Here is a 16851-nt window from a genome sequence, read left to right on the forward strand (position 1 = left end):
AGCATTAGGTTGACAGTCACCTGCTGAGTTCTGTGCGAGTTGGAATTCAGCAGTCTCCATGTTTCTACGAGTTCAAAATTAGCAAGATCTGCCAGCCAGGAATTCATCTATGAAGACAATTGCTCTGGGTCTTGAGTCATGCCGAGTGCCCTGGTAGCCTGACTTTTGAGTACAGGCCTCGTTGAGCAGGGAACCTGATCTGCATCTCTTTCCTTTGCGTCAAGCACTGACTGTAACTATATGCAATTTCAGCTGTACCAAGCTGCTTCAACCCGCCTGGTTTTGCAGCAGTGTAGATGTGGCGTATGACCAGTTAGATAATGTCAGAGCTGGAAGTATGCACTGAGATTGGTGTGGAAGAAGCTGTGGTGATGTTCATAATCGCTCATTTGTGTCCTTCATGCTTTGGGGAGGTGAGTGTGGTAGTGGTGGAAGTCATACACAGAAAGCCTACTTAGGAGCAATTCAAGAATCAACAATGTTCTGACCTTTGCTAAGTCAGGAGCGATGATGGTTAGAAAACTAGTTCTGAGCTTTGACAGGAAGCGGTCACTGAAAGCAAAGCAGCTCTAATAGTATTTTAGAGATGGAAGGGGGCTGGAGACATGAAAGGTGGTTTTGCTGAAGTGAGTACTGTGTTTGTCAGGAAGAGAAATGACTGCCTGTTCACGTGATGCATTTGAGAGCTGAATAGAAGACTGAGCAGAAAACAAAGGTCATGATGAATACATTTTCCCTTTTCACCCGACACGTTCAATCTGTGGTCCAGTGCCTGAGGAATTTAGAGGCACAAAAACTTAATGCATATTTGTATTGTGAGAGAAAAGAAGAGAGTACAAATGTGTACTGACAAGTGATGAGGAGTGGAAATCAGCACAAAAGAAATAGGATAAAATCATCAGGGCAAGTGGAAAGCTTAGAAGGTTGGCAAGATTCTTTTGAATGTGATGGATAAGTTGCAGGAGAGGTAGGGGAGGTTAGGAAGATGGAAGAAGTAATGTCATTCTCTAATTTTCTCATAAGCAATTGGGATTCTGCGAATGGAGGCTGGAGGAGGGGAGGGATTGAGGAATGAGTCAAAGGTGGTGACAAGGCAGCTGGGATTGCAGGCGTGGGTTTTAGTTAAATGGGAGAAGTACTTTTCCTTCTTTCAAACAATTGTTCATATTAGCATTCATGGTGTGGGCATGCATACACCCATCCATGTGATATGTCGCTGGTGTGCTGCATGCATCTTGTTCAAGGATCTGTATTTTGGTTCATGAAGGAGGCTGCCACATCTTCCCTGAGATGCCATACTAGAAGGAAAATGTGTGTAGTAGTGACAGTTTTCATTAGAGATATCTTACAGTGGATAGTGAAATGGGAACTGGCTCAAAATCTGGTAAGGAGCATGACTGGGAGGAAGGAGGCAAAAGAAATACACCTCGTGAGAACACTGAAAAGCAAGAAGGGAATATTTTGACAAACTTAAGGGATAGAAGAAGCAGTAAAAAGAGGGTCGAGGGTAGAAGAGTTATTGATAGTGCTTACAGACTTGAAATTATAGCAAGACAGAAGGGTTAACAGAAACTGGAAGACAGTTATGGTGGGGAGGGATTCAGTAACTCTGCACTGAGAGAAATATCTTGTAGGCCACATGGAATGAACAGTTATGCAAAGCTACTGAATGATGAATGAGGGTGTAGCTAAGAGTTTGAGCCCTTTGTGGAAGGCCTGGAAGTGATGTGAGTGGTGTGAGGAGTGCATTTCCAGCTTGGCTGCTGGACTTTCACAGAAGACCCCTCGTTCATTAGATAAGTATTTTCTCTTGACGCAGGAAGGAGTGAAAGCTGAAGGCAAAGCCCTGTCTTCTCTGCTTGCAAAGAGGCTAGCTCTGACTGGAAATGTCAGTGTATTGCTGCACAGGGAAGGTCAGAGTTCAAATGGCTTTTTTTTTTTTAATTGCCTGGCAGCTAGCAGCTACTGCTGGCCCAGCCTTCTCAAGCAGGAAGCTCTCTGGAGGCTGGGTGCAAGCCCTTGTGGCCCTAGCCATAGAAAATGCAACAGCATTGCCTGCGAAGTACATTGTATTGATATTCTGGTTCTCACTGTTAAGAAAAATCACTCTTGATAGTTAGCTAATGACCTTCCTTCTGCCATCAGTTTCTTCTGTTTCAAGGTTCTTGCCTTTGAGTGTATGCAGACACTCTAATGCCTTTGCTTCAGGGCTCTGCATTAAGTGCAGGGCACCTGGTGATAGCGCCCTTTCCAGTTGGCTGACTGCAGAGCCAACTGGAACTGTGAAGAGCTTGATGTCAGTCTCATTATTTCTCTGATTTTAGCTAGCTACTACCTACCTTCTGCTGTCCCTCTTACCTGTGAGGCCCAATAAGATTGTCCTGTGGCACTGTACCATTACCCTGAGTCCTAGAACTTGAGAGCCTGAGCTGGAGTGCTCATCTGCTTAGACTGTACCTGTGCTGATGTTTTGAACTGGTAGGAACTGGATCTGTGGCTCTCCTGCCATGAAGTTGAGATCTTGAAGCCTCTCTGCAGTTTCCTTTTAGTTTATGACCCCTACCTCAAGCAAAGCATGGCTCGCTCCAAACTGTTTAAAATTTTACATCGAACCAGTAAACTGCAATTGCCCATTTGCATTGTCTGAATTTCCTTCTGCTCTTGTTAGTAGAAGTGTTGGTTACATTGGATAGCAGTTTCTTGGACACGTCTGCTTGTATCCTCTGGTATTATTATGAACTAATTTGAGTTGGATTAAGGTCACGTCTGTCCTAGAAAGAAATAAAACCTATCTGGAATACTCATGCAGCCCAGGAGCTACATGTGGAGTAGCTGGGATGTACTCCTGCTGCTTTGAGCTTAGGTCTTAGTTTATCCCTATGTAGCTTTGAGTTTGACTTCTAACACTCCATAAAATAATGGGATAAAGTGTCAGTCTCTTTTCATCTTGCAGTTGCTTATGTAATTGCAGTGAATTGGACCTGTCTGGCATGAATTCAACTGTGGCGCTGATTTACAGAAGTTGCCGCAAGGTTCTGAACTTTGCTGAACTCTTTGGGGAAGTCCTGCTGCTTTCTGGAACCTCTGCTGCTGAATCACTGTGCTTTAAATGTTGTACTATTACATTCAGATTGTTGAACAGTGGTCCAGCAGCATGTGGACCACTGTCAGTCCTGCTTGTCTGCTCTAGGATCCCAGTAACTCCTTGAGCCTGAATCTCTGTATTCACTGAGGTTATGGAACTTGCTCAGTGCATTGAATCTAAGGGTGATAAGAAAAGAGTCTGATTTCCATTGCTGTCATCGAGGTCATCTCAAACTACCCTCGAAGTTTCCTTCATCACAAAGTATTCAAAACATTGCAAGAGCCAAACACTTTTCTCAGTGTAGGTTACTTTTACCTTACTATTTCTCAGCTGAAATAATGTGGTCTTCTCATTGCATTCTTCCAGGTTGGGCTTCCTCCTTTCTATTTTACTGTGCTTTAATTTTAAACTACCTTCCCATTAGTTTGTCTGCTGTTAGGTTTTGTTTTTTCCCAGTTTGCACATTTTCTACTTTTCTTGGTTGTCTCCCTGTTCATTACTTTACCCAGGAAACAGCTAACCTGGCTGCTTGCTTCCCAGTTCCTGTTCTTCCTTCACTTCTCATCAGATTGGGGATACCTCATAAATTGCTCCGTTAGTGATGTCTCTTCACTTCTGTCTTCTAAGAGCAAGATTATAGTGCCCATTTTGCTTGCAGATTTAGCAACTATATGGGACCCACTGGTCTGAATAGTGGCCTTTAGTGAGAGTAGCACACAATTAAAATATATTTCATGAATGCCACCTGTCAGCTCTCCATTTCCCCTCAGACACTTTGTTAGTTTATTATATGGAGTTTATTTAAGTTGTCAGGACCTGCATTCTTATTAATGGAGTTGTGTTTTTCTCCAAGGAGGCATGATTTCATCTTAACCTCCCTGTACATGTACTCATTCAGAATAGGCAAGTGTTTCCTCAGCAGACCTACTCTGGTCACAGGATATTATAGCTGTGAAATGTAATCAACCATTGAGTGTGTTTAGCTTACTTCTCTGTGTTGTGATGGTAGCTCTGTTTGTGTTGCTGGGCTGACACAGCGTTTCCATTGTAGGATGCTCAGGGTTTATGCTGTAATAAAACTAGTTCTGAAATGTGTATAAAGATAGTAAGAATTTTTGCAAGTCTTCCATTCACTGATGAGTACAGAGGTTTGGATGTGTTTCTGTGCTTGGAGCTTTTATTAACACTGCGTGCTGCTTTTTCTACAACGAAAAGTGCCTCTGGTTTAGAAGCTTTGCGTTGTATTCATATACAGTTAAGTCTTGGGAATTTGGATCCTTCTAGGGAACATACTGCTTTTTGGATCAGTGAAAATGTGTGTTATTGCAGTGTGGTGGCTGATAAGACACTTATGTGCTCTATGAGGATACAGCTGACTTTTTTTCCACTGAAGATGAATATTTTGGCAGAAGACACATGCATTTCAAGTTGTGCTAAGCACACATCCTTGCAGTAAAAGCTGCAGAGGCAGTAGCAGGCATTTGGCTGCTGATTGTTTGAATTAATAGGATTTCAGAGATTTCACTCATAGGAAGAGGCTATTCTCCATAAAAAGCTGTTTTACTCTATTTTTGCATCTGTTCTACATCTATCTGTACCACTGTGTTGTTTAGTTGGGAGTCCTATTTGAGCCTTTGCTCAGCAGAGGAATTATTCAGTGTGAACTGAAAGCGTAGCTGTGCTAATCTGCCAGGTATGGAGCTGGTGATAACGTATAACTTTTGTGGAATATGGGATAAAGCTGGCAAGTGTGACAGTCTCTACAAGAAAATCTCAAAAATTGCAGGAGCTCTGAATTAGCTAAAATCATATAGAGCAGTTCTGGCAAGGCTGGATTAGTGTGTTACTGCATTAGCCTCTGTTAGACAAGTGAACTGCAGTAGACCTAGCAGATAGTGTGAGTGGTGTGACAACTCAAGTTCACAAGCATCAGCCTTGGGTGCTAAGGACATCCTCACTAAGCAATGACAGCAAACTTGTAAATGAGATTCTTTTTTTTTTTTTTTTTTTTTTTTTGCGGCAATAGAAATATTCTGATGAATCCAGACATCTCTGCTAGACCAGAAAGTTAACTTCTTAGTTGTCACTACCAGCAAAAGTGTATGAATCCCTGCCAATTCCATTTCTCAGTGCCTGTGCCACTGGTCAGGGCACAACTCATGGATAGGCTGGCTACAAACATGCTGGTGGGACCTTGCAAACTTCTTGCTTGGGTAAGGAAATTGATGCTGGGATGCAGACACACAAATGACCCTTAAAAGCCAGGTGTGTTGAGTTGCTCTGCTTTGACACATAGCAGCTGTATTTGAGGACTACCTGACCAATGCCCGTGTCAAGCAGCACAGTGGGCTCTGGTGCTGGAAGAGCCTTTTAAGTGGGGGAGGGGAAAGCAAGTCCTTCTTCCCAGCATATCTGTGTGGGGAATTTTGTCCTTGTGTGCTTTAGAAATGCAGCAAAATGAGATGGGAGCTCTGGAGACTTGAGCTTAGAGCCTGGTCGTCGCTCTGCATGACCTGCACAGAGCTGTGCTTTTGGGTGGAAGGCTGCCCCTTTGTTTAGTCTCTGCAAGGCTCTCCATCTGAGGCAATTAGGATTAGCAGGCACATTTCATGCTCTGAAAAGTCAGAAAGGGAAAGAAAAAGGAGTTTTACAAAAGGAATTGCCTGCCAGGCACAGATTCCACTCTGTTTTTGTGCAGAGAATAAACACAGATGTGAAGGTTAAAAAGCAGACTTCCAACAGCCTTTAATGACGGGCTTGGAAATGGTGCAAGGGACTTAGTGGCAGAGGAGAGTGGAGGCATTGCAAGGGATGGAACTGGCAGAGGGAGGAGCCCAAGTGACACTCAGCACAGATTAGCTGCCGAGTCCTTGCCAGTTCACCTTCAGAGGGATTGCATGAAATTTAAACTCTGGCAGGAGAGATGTGGCATTTTGACTTCCAGATTCACCTACTGTTTTTGGAAGCTGGAAAGGGAGGAGAGCTGTGAACATACCCTCATATGTAGGTTCAGACAAAGGTAAAGGAAGAAAATACATGCTTCTTGGAAATGTAAACTGCTTCCTCCAACCCTTTACTCAGTGCTTTTTGTTAGGACTTCTTTCTGCTACAGACAAAATCATCTAAATGGCTGAAATATGCAGACATGCTTGAAACAAAACATTAGATGAAATGAAGTGCAGATTGGAATGTATTTTTAGTGCTTGAATATTTTCCCTAAAAGCCTGTGCTGTAGGAAACATGTTTTACTGCTTGAATCATATGGTAATATGAGGCATGCTTTTGACACATGCTGCTGTCACATGGAAATAAAGAAATGGTCTCAAAACAAGCAACAATATCTGCAGATGCCTCTTTTAATTGCTCTGGCAGCTTGCTGACTGGGAGACTCGTACTTTGACTTCTATTCCCAGCAAGGGACCCAAATGAACTGAAAGGAAAGCTTCTTAAGCAACTTGTGACCACTGTCTGTCAAACAGTAACAGATGTTAGTTTTTGTTTCTATAATCTTTTCCTGTCAAGCTCCTCTATTTGTAGGAAGATTTCACTTGACTCTCTAGCCTTGTAATATTTATTTCCACCCATGTGCTTCATGGGGCACCTCCGTCTCTTTAGAAATGACATGCAGAATCAGAATTCCAGATGTCACATGGTACTCAGTAAGCAAAGGGGTTTTGCTGTTTAAAATGCATTTTCATGTGTACTACTAGATAGTGTAGAGTAACTCACGGAGTGGAACTTTTCCATAGAAATTCTTCTATACTGTGGCTAAAAGGTTCAGAAATGACAAACAAGAAGGATAAACACCTGAGCCCATTCAGTCCTTGTTTTCTAAGCTTCCTTACAAGGAAAAAATTGCACTTAGAAGCTTCATTTGAGTTCTGTGAATATAAGCAACACTAAGACTTGCAAGCAACATTAGATGGGTTATACTAAATACCCTGTAAGAACAAATTTTTAAACTGTGCAAATTTAGTATCCTCTACAGCAGTGAATCTACACAAGCTAAATAATTGCATATCATTAGCAAGGTGCAACTATTACTTTCAGTTCAGTTGCCAAAGTCAGTCTCACTTTGTCATTCATCCCTTCTCCTTCTCAGCAGCTTGCTTTCCACTCATCACTGAACTGAGGCTTGAGTTCAGCACTGATATGCCCACAGTTTGGATGTTATTCCTCATTATCTAGTTTTTTCTTGATGGCAAGAGATTATGAACCTCACAGATAAAACAATTTTTTTGCACACTATTTTCTAAATCCAGACTTTCATTGTGGCAAGGCTGTTTTTGAGGTTATCATGGGTAGTGATTTAGGAAGTTGGAATAATTCCTTTACTGCTTTTTTTTTTTTCTTCTGTTCGGCAGTATTTATCTGATACTGGATGTTCACAGAAGTTCTTAGCAAGTTGGAACTGGGACCATCATGCCCTTACTTAACAGTAGCTGAGGATGTGGATGTGTAGCTATAGAAAGAAACAAAACTGCTTATTCCTTACTGTTCACCCTGAGTAGGATGAGTACTTCCAAAGCAGTGATGTTTGCTTGATTTCAGTGTTAATATTCAGAGGCTATAATAAGGTAACTTATTTGTCAGCCATGAGAAGGTAGTGCTTTTGCTCATCTGAGAAGTTTTGTGTTAATATTGCTGGCTGAGCTCTTACTCCTGGAATCTCACCATTCTCTTCTATAATTGGTTTTCCAATTTCACGGGGAATCATGATGGCATGAGTAGGACATATCTGTGGGGTAAACAACAGGAGAGAAGCAGGAATTCTCTTTCTTGAGGAGAAAATTATCTGCTTAATTGGTGAAGTGCAAAGAATTCAGACAAGAGGAAAATGCTTCTGAAAAGGACCTTCACCTCTTCTAGTTTCCCTGAGGGACAGCTAGACCCCACCATCAAAGGCAGATGCTTCCCTTAAGCATTTCTGTTGTTACATATCAGACAGGAATGTCTTTAATATCAGGATGTTGAGGAGACATTAGGAGTGCACTGGGGATGGAGGCTTTGGGCAGGACATTTGTTCATTTATTGTTTGTATTCTTGCAAATAAACTCACTTATTTTTGAGGTCTGAAACTTGTAGCAGGAATATTCCCTTTTGCATGTCATGTTTGCATTATTCACAGTGTGAATTAAGCCCTTGGACATTTGTCTGAGCTCCTGTTAGGGTATTCATCTTTGCTACCTGCAGCCTGCTTAAATTCCTATCTCTGATAAGGCTGTGGAACTGGGCATGCTAAGTGTTGTCCCTGTTAAAAAGACATTTTGCAATAGGTATGAACATGAATGGGAAATTGCATTTCTTCTTATTTTGTACATCTGGGGTAAGGGAAAAACAATAGCCTTTTGAAGGGTTCAACTTTCATAGAGCATAGACCTCTCTGGGGCTTTCTCAGTTCACATCATTGAACTACACTTAGCAATGTTCTTGTGCATCCATTCATATAATTTTGCCTACTTGCTATTTAAAACATGCTGGGAAATTGAAAAAAATGGTCTCTTCAAATGGCTACCTCCCAAAATGAATCCTTGAAAATACCAGGTTGCTATGCATACTGTTTCTACAATGTTAGCCCAGTTATAGATAGTTAGCTCTGTCACTTTGAAGGCAGTGTCTTTGTGGTAGTCTGGAATACAAGTTTGTCAAAAACATATTCAGGACTGCATGTTTTTATTGTTCCCAAAGCCAGGCTGCCCTGTGGAATACTTCAGGGTTGGAGATGTGCAAGAAGCTGCTACAGCCCCAACTAATTAACTAGGATGCAGTGATCAGTGGTAATGTTTCATCTGGCTTCAAATGGTTTCCAAATTGGTTGAGAGAATCTGATGTATTCTTGCAGCAAAGAGGTTTGTTCTTGGTTTATCAAATAGACTGGTCCTGTGTTTTGGGCTTATTGGAGACTGGGTAGTAGTAAACCTAGGATTTGCATAAATAAAACTCACCATCTGTGATAGATCCCTTCTGCAAGCCTTAAATAATCTCAGTGTCATTAGCTACAGTTACAAATGGGCACATAAAGAGGTAATTACTTTTCAAAGGTACTCATGCTTAAAGATAAAAGTACTGATCTAGGGGGAATTTTCTACCAGGGCCTAATCACTTTCTCAAATTGAGTCACAAATTAGCTCAGGGACTTTTCCAACTTCCTCAAAGGCATGTTCCTTATCTTTAACCATCTTAATAAATTTTGCTTGACTATGAAGGAATCTGCTAGACAATAAAAACTTGAGGAAATGATCTAATTGGAAGGGGGCAGGGGGGGGGAAGAAAAAAAAAAGAGGTTAAACTCCACTTTCTGTTAAGTTTATGGCAGAGAAATTTTCATCACCTGTAGTTGGTCCACATTCTTGAAACCAAAGGCTGTGTAGCTTGAATATTAGCTCATCCACTGAGGGTCTGATATAGCAGTAGTCTCAAAGTATCTTGCTCTTCACCACTTCAGAAATACCTTGTAAAGTGATTTTGCAGCCCTTTTTTCCCTTTCAGTCTAAACTCTGACATGAGCTGGTATGGCTTGATTCATAAATGAGCAATAGCTGACTGACAGAGGTTCATTTCTCCACATGGCAAGATGAGTTGGACCCTCTGAGAGGATTGAGACTGATGGATAAATAACTGGTACGTGTAGGTGGCCTATAAGAAAAGGTGGTGTTTTTTCTTTTTCCGAAGCCTTTGTTAAGACTTTTTTCCCCCACTCTTTAAACTCTCCTGTCATGTGCTGAGTGGGGGTGGGTGGAGATCAGGGCGGTGGGGGGAGAAGGGGGGCTGCTGAAAGCATTTATCTTCATTTCTGCTATCATCCAGTGTTTATTATGCCATGATAGACATACGCAGGAAAGCTGCCAATCAAACCTACATTCACTGCATTTCAATTGGCCTTCACTTTGGATTTCAGCACTTTGAAATCTACATCTCCTCTGCAGAAAAAGGTCGTTCTGTTCATGGCAATGACAAGCCCGAGACCCTCGGGTACCCATTGCAGTCACTTGTGATTCCATCAAACAATACAAGATCCAGGGATCAGGACAGACTGTCAAGTGCTTGGTGAGAACTGTTGCCTCTGTGAGCTGATCTGCTGCCACCCAGATTTAAGTAGCTGAACTGTGGGTTTTGCCTCAAGTTACACTAGGATGTAAGAGGCATCAGCGCTTTCTTATGCTCTTACTCAGGCTGAAACCCAGTTGAGGTGAAGCAGCTGAGAAAAGTCCTTGAGCTGCACAGTAAACACAAGCTCTATAACACTGATGATTTAACATCCCTGTTAATTTTCTTTCCCATGTTCTCAAGTCTGTCCTACCAACCAACAGAGAAATCAAACACAAAAGGTTAGGACAGCGTAGTTGTGTACTGAGGATTATTTTCTTTCCTAAATTAAATGTATCAAATGTTTTAATGCTTTTAATTGTCTCTACTGTAGGACAGTGCATGCGTGCATGTGGGAGGCTTCTGGCAGGGTTTGTGAAACCATAGAAATGTTATTCCCTGTTGTTGTGTGTAACTAGATATAACTTGATAATTATGGTTTTCAAATACATGATTAGTGTAAGTGGAAGTAATTGCTTACTAAAAACAGGTAGATCATGGAACTGCCATTAGTGTAAGGCCCTCTTGTTTGGATTCTTTGAGAAATTGATCAAATCTTTCTGAACATACACTTTACTCTGTGGACCTTGTTCCCTCAAGATCCTCTTTTTGCTAAAGACATTTGTTACCTGCAGCACTAGCATCACTTGGCTTTTGCTGACTCTGGAATTTGTGCATGGCTGTCGTGTAGACAGAGAGGAGCTGTTGCTTTCCTCTAATAGATGTGTAGAACGTAAATACCTTAGGCAAAGCAAGGAGATGAGAGGTTGAACCACCATAACTAACCTGAAGGTTCTAGGGAGAAGGAAAACAGGACCAGAATATCTACAGGAAAAAAAAAATCAAAAACATTTGCCAGCAGCTCTTTTGATGGTGCTTGTAGCTGTAGATGCAACAGTAGCATGAGCCAGATGAATTTGCTGTTTGTGGAGCAGTGTGTGATATTACTAGGCTTCTGTGATGCAGAGGGAGTGTGAGATTGCTCTGCTAGCATATGTTATTCTCCATCTTATATGCTGTTGGCTATGCCAACAGAGTTTGTTGTCATTGCAGAACAGGCGATGACCTTGTGATGCTGTTCTGTAACAAGAAGATAAGTATTCTGGAATTAGGCACCCTGAATTGTGCTATTGTGGCCTGTCTTCACAGAGTATTTCCTGGCCTGACCCAGCCTGCTGTGTTAGGCAGTTGTTACCAGTTGGTGATGCTAGGTACAGTTTTAGTGCAGCAGGTGCTACTGCTCAGAATTTGCATAGAACTAGTTTTTTTGTTCTCCCTCTGGTGGTTGGAAGCAATGCAGCAAGAGGTGCCCTTGTGTACCAGCCACGAGCTTGTAACAAGGAGACTTTTGAAGACAAAGGAACACAAAATTTAATTGTCCTTCTTCCACTTCTGATTGCAAAATGTAATTTCATTAATGCATTGTCTGCTTTTCCCGATGCCTATCTTTTGTTTAGAGGAGCTCTTTCTTTTGGGGGATATGGAGAACAAGGGTTTGGGCACATGTGAGAGCAAAGGAAACATCCTTGCTTTTTCTTTTCCAGCAATATGTGAGCATCTGATGGGCAGAAACAGAGGCTGAGCTGGCCAGGTGTTGTTCTTCCACTGGTACTGATGTGGCAACAGTCCTGAGTAGTCTTTGTGGGAGAGTGAAGCCACTGTATCCTTCCCATCAGACAGTGGAGGTGCCTCAGTCCAGTCTCATGAGCCCCTGGATGCTGTGCTTTTCCTCGTGTGTACATGAGGGTGATCTTGTTTTGTTCCCCTTTATCCAGTTCTCATAGCTTGAGCATCTCTCAGTGCTAGGATGTGTTTGTAGTATGGGGGCTACATGCAATTGAAGGTCTTAGAGAGTAGAAATAACAAAAGATTTGTGACTGTAGTACCATAATGGAAGAACTGTTTCCTTTTTCTACTTGTTGCCATAAGGATTGCATTTAATGCCTCTGAGCTTTTTTTACATGTATACCTACTTAAGTTGCCAGCAGCAGTTCCTTTCTGCATGGAGAATTAGGTTCTTTGTGCTAGTTACTGAAATATTATGCTGTTGTGCTTTAGGCTGTTGCCCAAATCCTAGGGTGGCTAGCAAGGGGCTGGATCCAGTGCAGCCCCTGCCTGGGATAGGTTGGTAAGGCAGTAAAGGGAGGAAAACCCTGAGGCCAGCCAGCTCTGAGGTCCTCCTTACCAGGCAGAACTAACTCATCTTCTGCCTATGCAACTACAAGTAATGTACAGCGTTTCTGTGTTTTCTCTGTATATGTGCCCACAGCATGCATTTGTGGTATTCTTCTGTCTCAGAGACTCCAAAAAGGAGTACCTGCTTCAGGGGCGTAGGATTGGGTTCTGTAGTGGGCTCTAATTTCACTGTCATTTCAGATAGAGTTGCTAATATTTTTGCTGTAAACCTTACTGTGTGACATATATTGTAGGCAGCCTGAATCTTTCCATGTGGAGTTTAGTGATAGCGAGGAATATGTCTGTAAATGTGTGTGATTTGACAAGGCAACATTATTACCTTCATGGCTGTAATAGAAAATTTGGTGTCTACAAAAATACATCTTCACTAGCATTGAATGTACTTGGACCAAATGAATCTGATTAAGATTTCTACATTGTGAACCTGTGCAAATATTATTGCTTGTCAACCTTCTTTTCTTTCAGAAATATGTTGCAGGGAGATTCTTTCTTATTAATTTCCTGTTTTCTGTGGCTAGTTTAAGAGACATTGCCATTTCTGTAAATAAGACTTATTTAAGAATCTTGAACTCTGTGTTTGATTTTAGAAAACTCTTTGTTTTGTCACTCCAGCTTTTTTTCTGGATGATCTTTTGAAGATTAAATTGATAATTATTTTCCTCCCTTTCATGTAGGTGCTGTGATTGGAGATGGACAGTCAGCTGTGGCCAGCAACATTGCTAACACAACCTATCGTCTCCAGTGGTGGGACTTCACGAAGTTTGACCTGCCAGAAATCAGCAATGGTAAGCTAGAAAGGACACTAGTACTGTCTTTTAAGTCCAGATGGAGCTACCATAAGCACTGTGATCTTTGGAAGGTAGCTATATGCTGCAGGGGTTTACTTGATTGCCTTGTTGCAGAGGGAACAGTAAAATGCTTAGGCTTTTGGGAAATTTGACAAGGACAAAATGCATTCAGAGCTGTTGCTGCTCTGTCTAGCTTGTGTATTCTTGCTGTCAGCAAATCCTTGTGTAACTGGGGCTGTATGTGAGTAATCTCATGAGAATATATAATCCTTGTTAAAAAAGAAAATCTGTATCCAATCCACTCATTCTTTTACCAACAAGTTTATAGAGGAGTGACTGGCATACTGTCTTTATACTTTTGCATTAGAAGCTACTAATAAACTGGGACTGGATGTTCCATGTTATTGGCATTATTGTGGGTTAAAGTGCTGCAGTGTGTTTTAGTAATCAGAATCCTGTTCTGTTGCTTACCGCAGTGTTGCAAGATGAGGGAAGTAGGTGTAGCTTCCAGCCATTTGCCAAAGCAGTGATTTGTCCCATATTTCAGGTGGAAGCCACTTCTGGGTCAAGAATAAGCAGTACTACTGGTTTGCGGCTTTTGATTTATTGTTTTGTTGTGGGGTTTGGTTTGTTTGTTTTTTGGTGGTTTTTTTTTTTGTTTGTTTTTTCTTCTTATTCCATTTACTGAATTAGACCCTAGTTTTACATGCATTCTGAGCTGGCATAAGCTAGCTCTTGCATTGGAAGAGACTTTGTTACGCAGATGAAAGAATACTGATGCTTGTGATCAGCTGATCAAGGAATGACTTTTTGGTGTATTAGAACTAACTTGGCTAGAAGGCTATTTTTAGTCTGCACTGGAATCCTGATGTAGGTTGCTGCACAGCTGCTGGAATGTTTGTGGCAGCCTGATATGAAGATAGAAGATAGGAATGTTTGTGCAGTGATTTTTAACTTGGACCATCTCTGTGCATATTTTAAATTTAACTACTTGACTTCTTTTCAGAAGGAACAGGGATTCTGTTTGCAGAAAGTAGCTAGGAAAAGGCCAGCAGTAACCCATCCTGTTAAAGAAACTATTTCCTACTGTGTCATTCATACAGACAAGATATCTGGTGCTTGTCTCATAATCTTTCTACATATTTTTATGGAATGTTGTGTTGTGGCATTTATAGTTTGGTGAGAAATTAAAGTCTTGCTTTTAGACGGTGATGCTTGATGCTGTAAAGGAGAAAGGTGCTTAGTATTTTGTCTGAGAAGCATTCTGTCATGGGAAAGAGGAGACAGTGTCATCTTGGAAGTAGAATATTTCACTGAACTCAAACGTGCCAGTGCTATGATATGTCCTGTTAAGTTTCAAACTTTGTAGTGCTAGTGTAAGGTTTTAGGTCAAGGATTAACAACAAGGATTAACAAAGTGAAGTTTTGCCTTGTGGTGGCAACACTTTCCGTGATCCATCCTAAAATGAAGAGGAAGAGAAGAGAAGGAAGCATCTTGCTACTGACTTCGATTCTTGGAGATTACACTGCAAGCTTATGAAGTATTTGAAGAGTGCTGCAGCTGCTAATAGCTTTTCTGGCCTCATCTAGCTGTTCAGGAGCAGACTGCTATTTTTTTGAAGGGGATAAAAAATCACAAGATGTTTGTAATTTACAGAATTCTGTAGAAAATAAAGACCAATTACTGTTTAAGGCATCAATATTTATCTTCTCCCTCTCCTCTACCAAAATGCTCCCATTTTGAAATCACTTCCAATTAGCTGAATATTGGGCTGAGGCTTCTGTCATCGTGCCTTTCTTGCAGGCCATCCCCAGCCTTTCTGAATCCGCACTTTCTGCTTTGTAGTACTTAAAATTGTAGAACTATTTGAGTTGGAAGGGACCTTTGAAGACCATCTGGTTCAACTCTCCTGGAGTGAACAGGGACACCTACAGCAAGATCAGGGTGCTCAGAGGTCTGTCCAGCCTGAATGTCACCAGGGATCTACCCTCTCTAAAGGCTACCTGTTCCACTGTTCCAGTGTCTCACCACCCTTACTGTAAAAAAAACTTATTCCTTATATCCAATCTAAATCTCTGCTCTTACAGTTTGAAACCATTTCCCCTTCGCCTATCACGTCAGACTCTGCTGAAGTATCTGTCCCCTTCTTTCTTGCACCCCCCCCTTTTTATACTGAAAGGCTGCTATCAAGTCTCTCTGGAGCTTTCTCATCTCTAGGTTGTACTTCACTGTCTCTCTTGACTTATTACTATTTGGAAATGCTAGGTTTTACTCTTCTTCTTTGTTCTTACGTGCTCAGCCTAAGTCTGGCTTTTCTGGATTTATTAGTTGTATCTCCCTTTGCCACAGTCAAGTAGGGATGTATGAACATGGAACAGCTGGATTAATCCTAACCCCGTTTACCATGCTTCCAGAGGCACAGAAAAAAAGAAGCTGCAAGTTTGCCAAACCAGACAGATGTTAATGTAGCCTAGGTCTACTAATCCTTCCCTTCATAACCTGATGGTAATGCTGATGACCTATGTTTTTAAAGGCCAGCCCATTTTATATAGTAATCGTATTTCTTCAAAAAAGCTTTATCTCAGTGATCTGCTTGTGCCACTTAGTAAAATGTTGGTACAGGTGCACAAGTTAATCGAGATACTGCAAAGCTAAGTGTATAACAGTGCAGTGGTATACGGGAGATATTTTCAGACTGTCTGTGACCTTGGTACAAACAATTTTCCAAGTAAAGCATTTGACCTCAATAGCTCCTTTTTTCCGTCATTTTCTGTAAATCAGAGATGATCATATGTAAGAGTTTGCTTACAGAGAGGGTGCTGTTGCACTTCCTGGGACGGACTTGAATCACAAGTGGTTTGGGAGTTAAGGCAGATGAAATGATGCAGCTGAAATTTGAGATTGCCGGCCAACTCCACTTCCCATCAGAGAAACAGCTCTGTGGCCAACCTCCATCTCAGAGCAGCTCTTCTTCCTGTTATAATTAAACAAAGAGAAGGTAGTTTGGAAATAGGATGTTTTTCACTGAAATGTGAAGTGACAGCAGTGTGCTTAGTGCAGCCCTGCGATCTCAGCACCCTCAGAGGCCTGGCCTGACCTTTGGCCATGCACAAGCCTCAGCTCTGGGGCAGGGACCACACTGATGCCAAACCCAGCAAGTGCACGTAGGCCTTGAAAGGCTGACCAACCTGAGTCTGTACACCCTCGAGAAGAGATGACTGAGAACGAATCTGATCAATGGCTGTAAATATCTAAGGTGCAGGAGGCAAAGGGATGAGGCCACACTCTTCAGCAAAGCATGGCAATAGGACGAGGAGAAACAGCCAAAAGCTGAAGCACAGGAAGTCCCACACAAATATGCATAAGAACTGCTTCACGGTAAGGGTGACAGAGCACTGGAACAGGCTGCCCAGAGAGGTTGTGGAGTCTCCTTCTCTGGAGAAATTCAAGATCTGCCTTGGTGCCTACCTGTGCAATCTGATCTAGGGAGCCTGCATTGGAAGGAGAGCGTTGGTCTCAATGTTCTCTGGAGACCCCTTCCAGCCCCTACAATTCTGTGATTCTGTGGCGACACCAATGGTTCTGGGGAAATGACTGGAGGGACCTGGGGGATTTCAGCCTCCAGCCTATCATTCTCTGTCAATTAGAAAACAGAAAGATGCCTTCAGTTTTCTTCTCTCCTTTCACCAGTTGTT

General features: G+C 41.9%; 1 protein-coding gene across 5 annotated transcripts in view; it reads left to right on the plus strand.

Annotated features, from left to right (window-relative positions):
• AMBRA1 (autophagy and beclin 1 regulator 1) overlaps positions 1–16851 on the plus strand; it is a 124760-nt gene that overhangs the window by 62492 nt on the left and 45417 nt on the right. For all 5 annotated transcript variants that reach the window (XM_090140931.1, XM_031593457.2, XM_090140934.1 and 2 more), the window contains one exon: positions 13042–13152. In XM_090140931.1, the coding sequence (XP_089997057.1) occupies positions 13042–13152 (111 nt within the window). The remainder of the gene's footprint in view (positions 1–13041; positions 13153–16851) is intronic.

Source organism: Phasianus colchicus, chromosome 5 (assembly GCF_987193195.1).
Source record: "Phasianus colchicus chromosome 5, bPhaCol1.hap1.1, whole genome shotgun sequence".
Classification (NCBI taxonomy): domain Eukaryota; kingdom Metazoa; phylum Chordata; class Aves; order Galliformes; family Phasianidae; genus Phasianus; species Phasianus colchicus.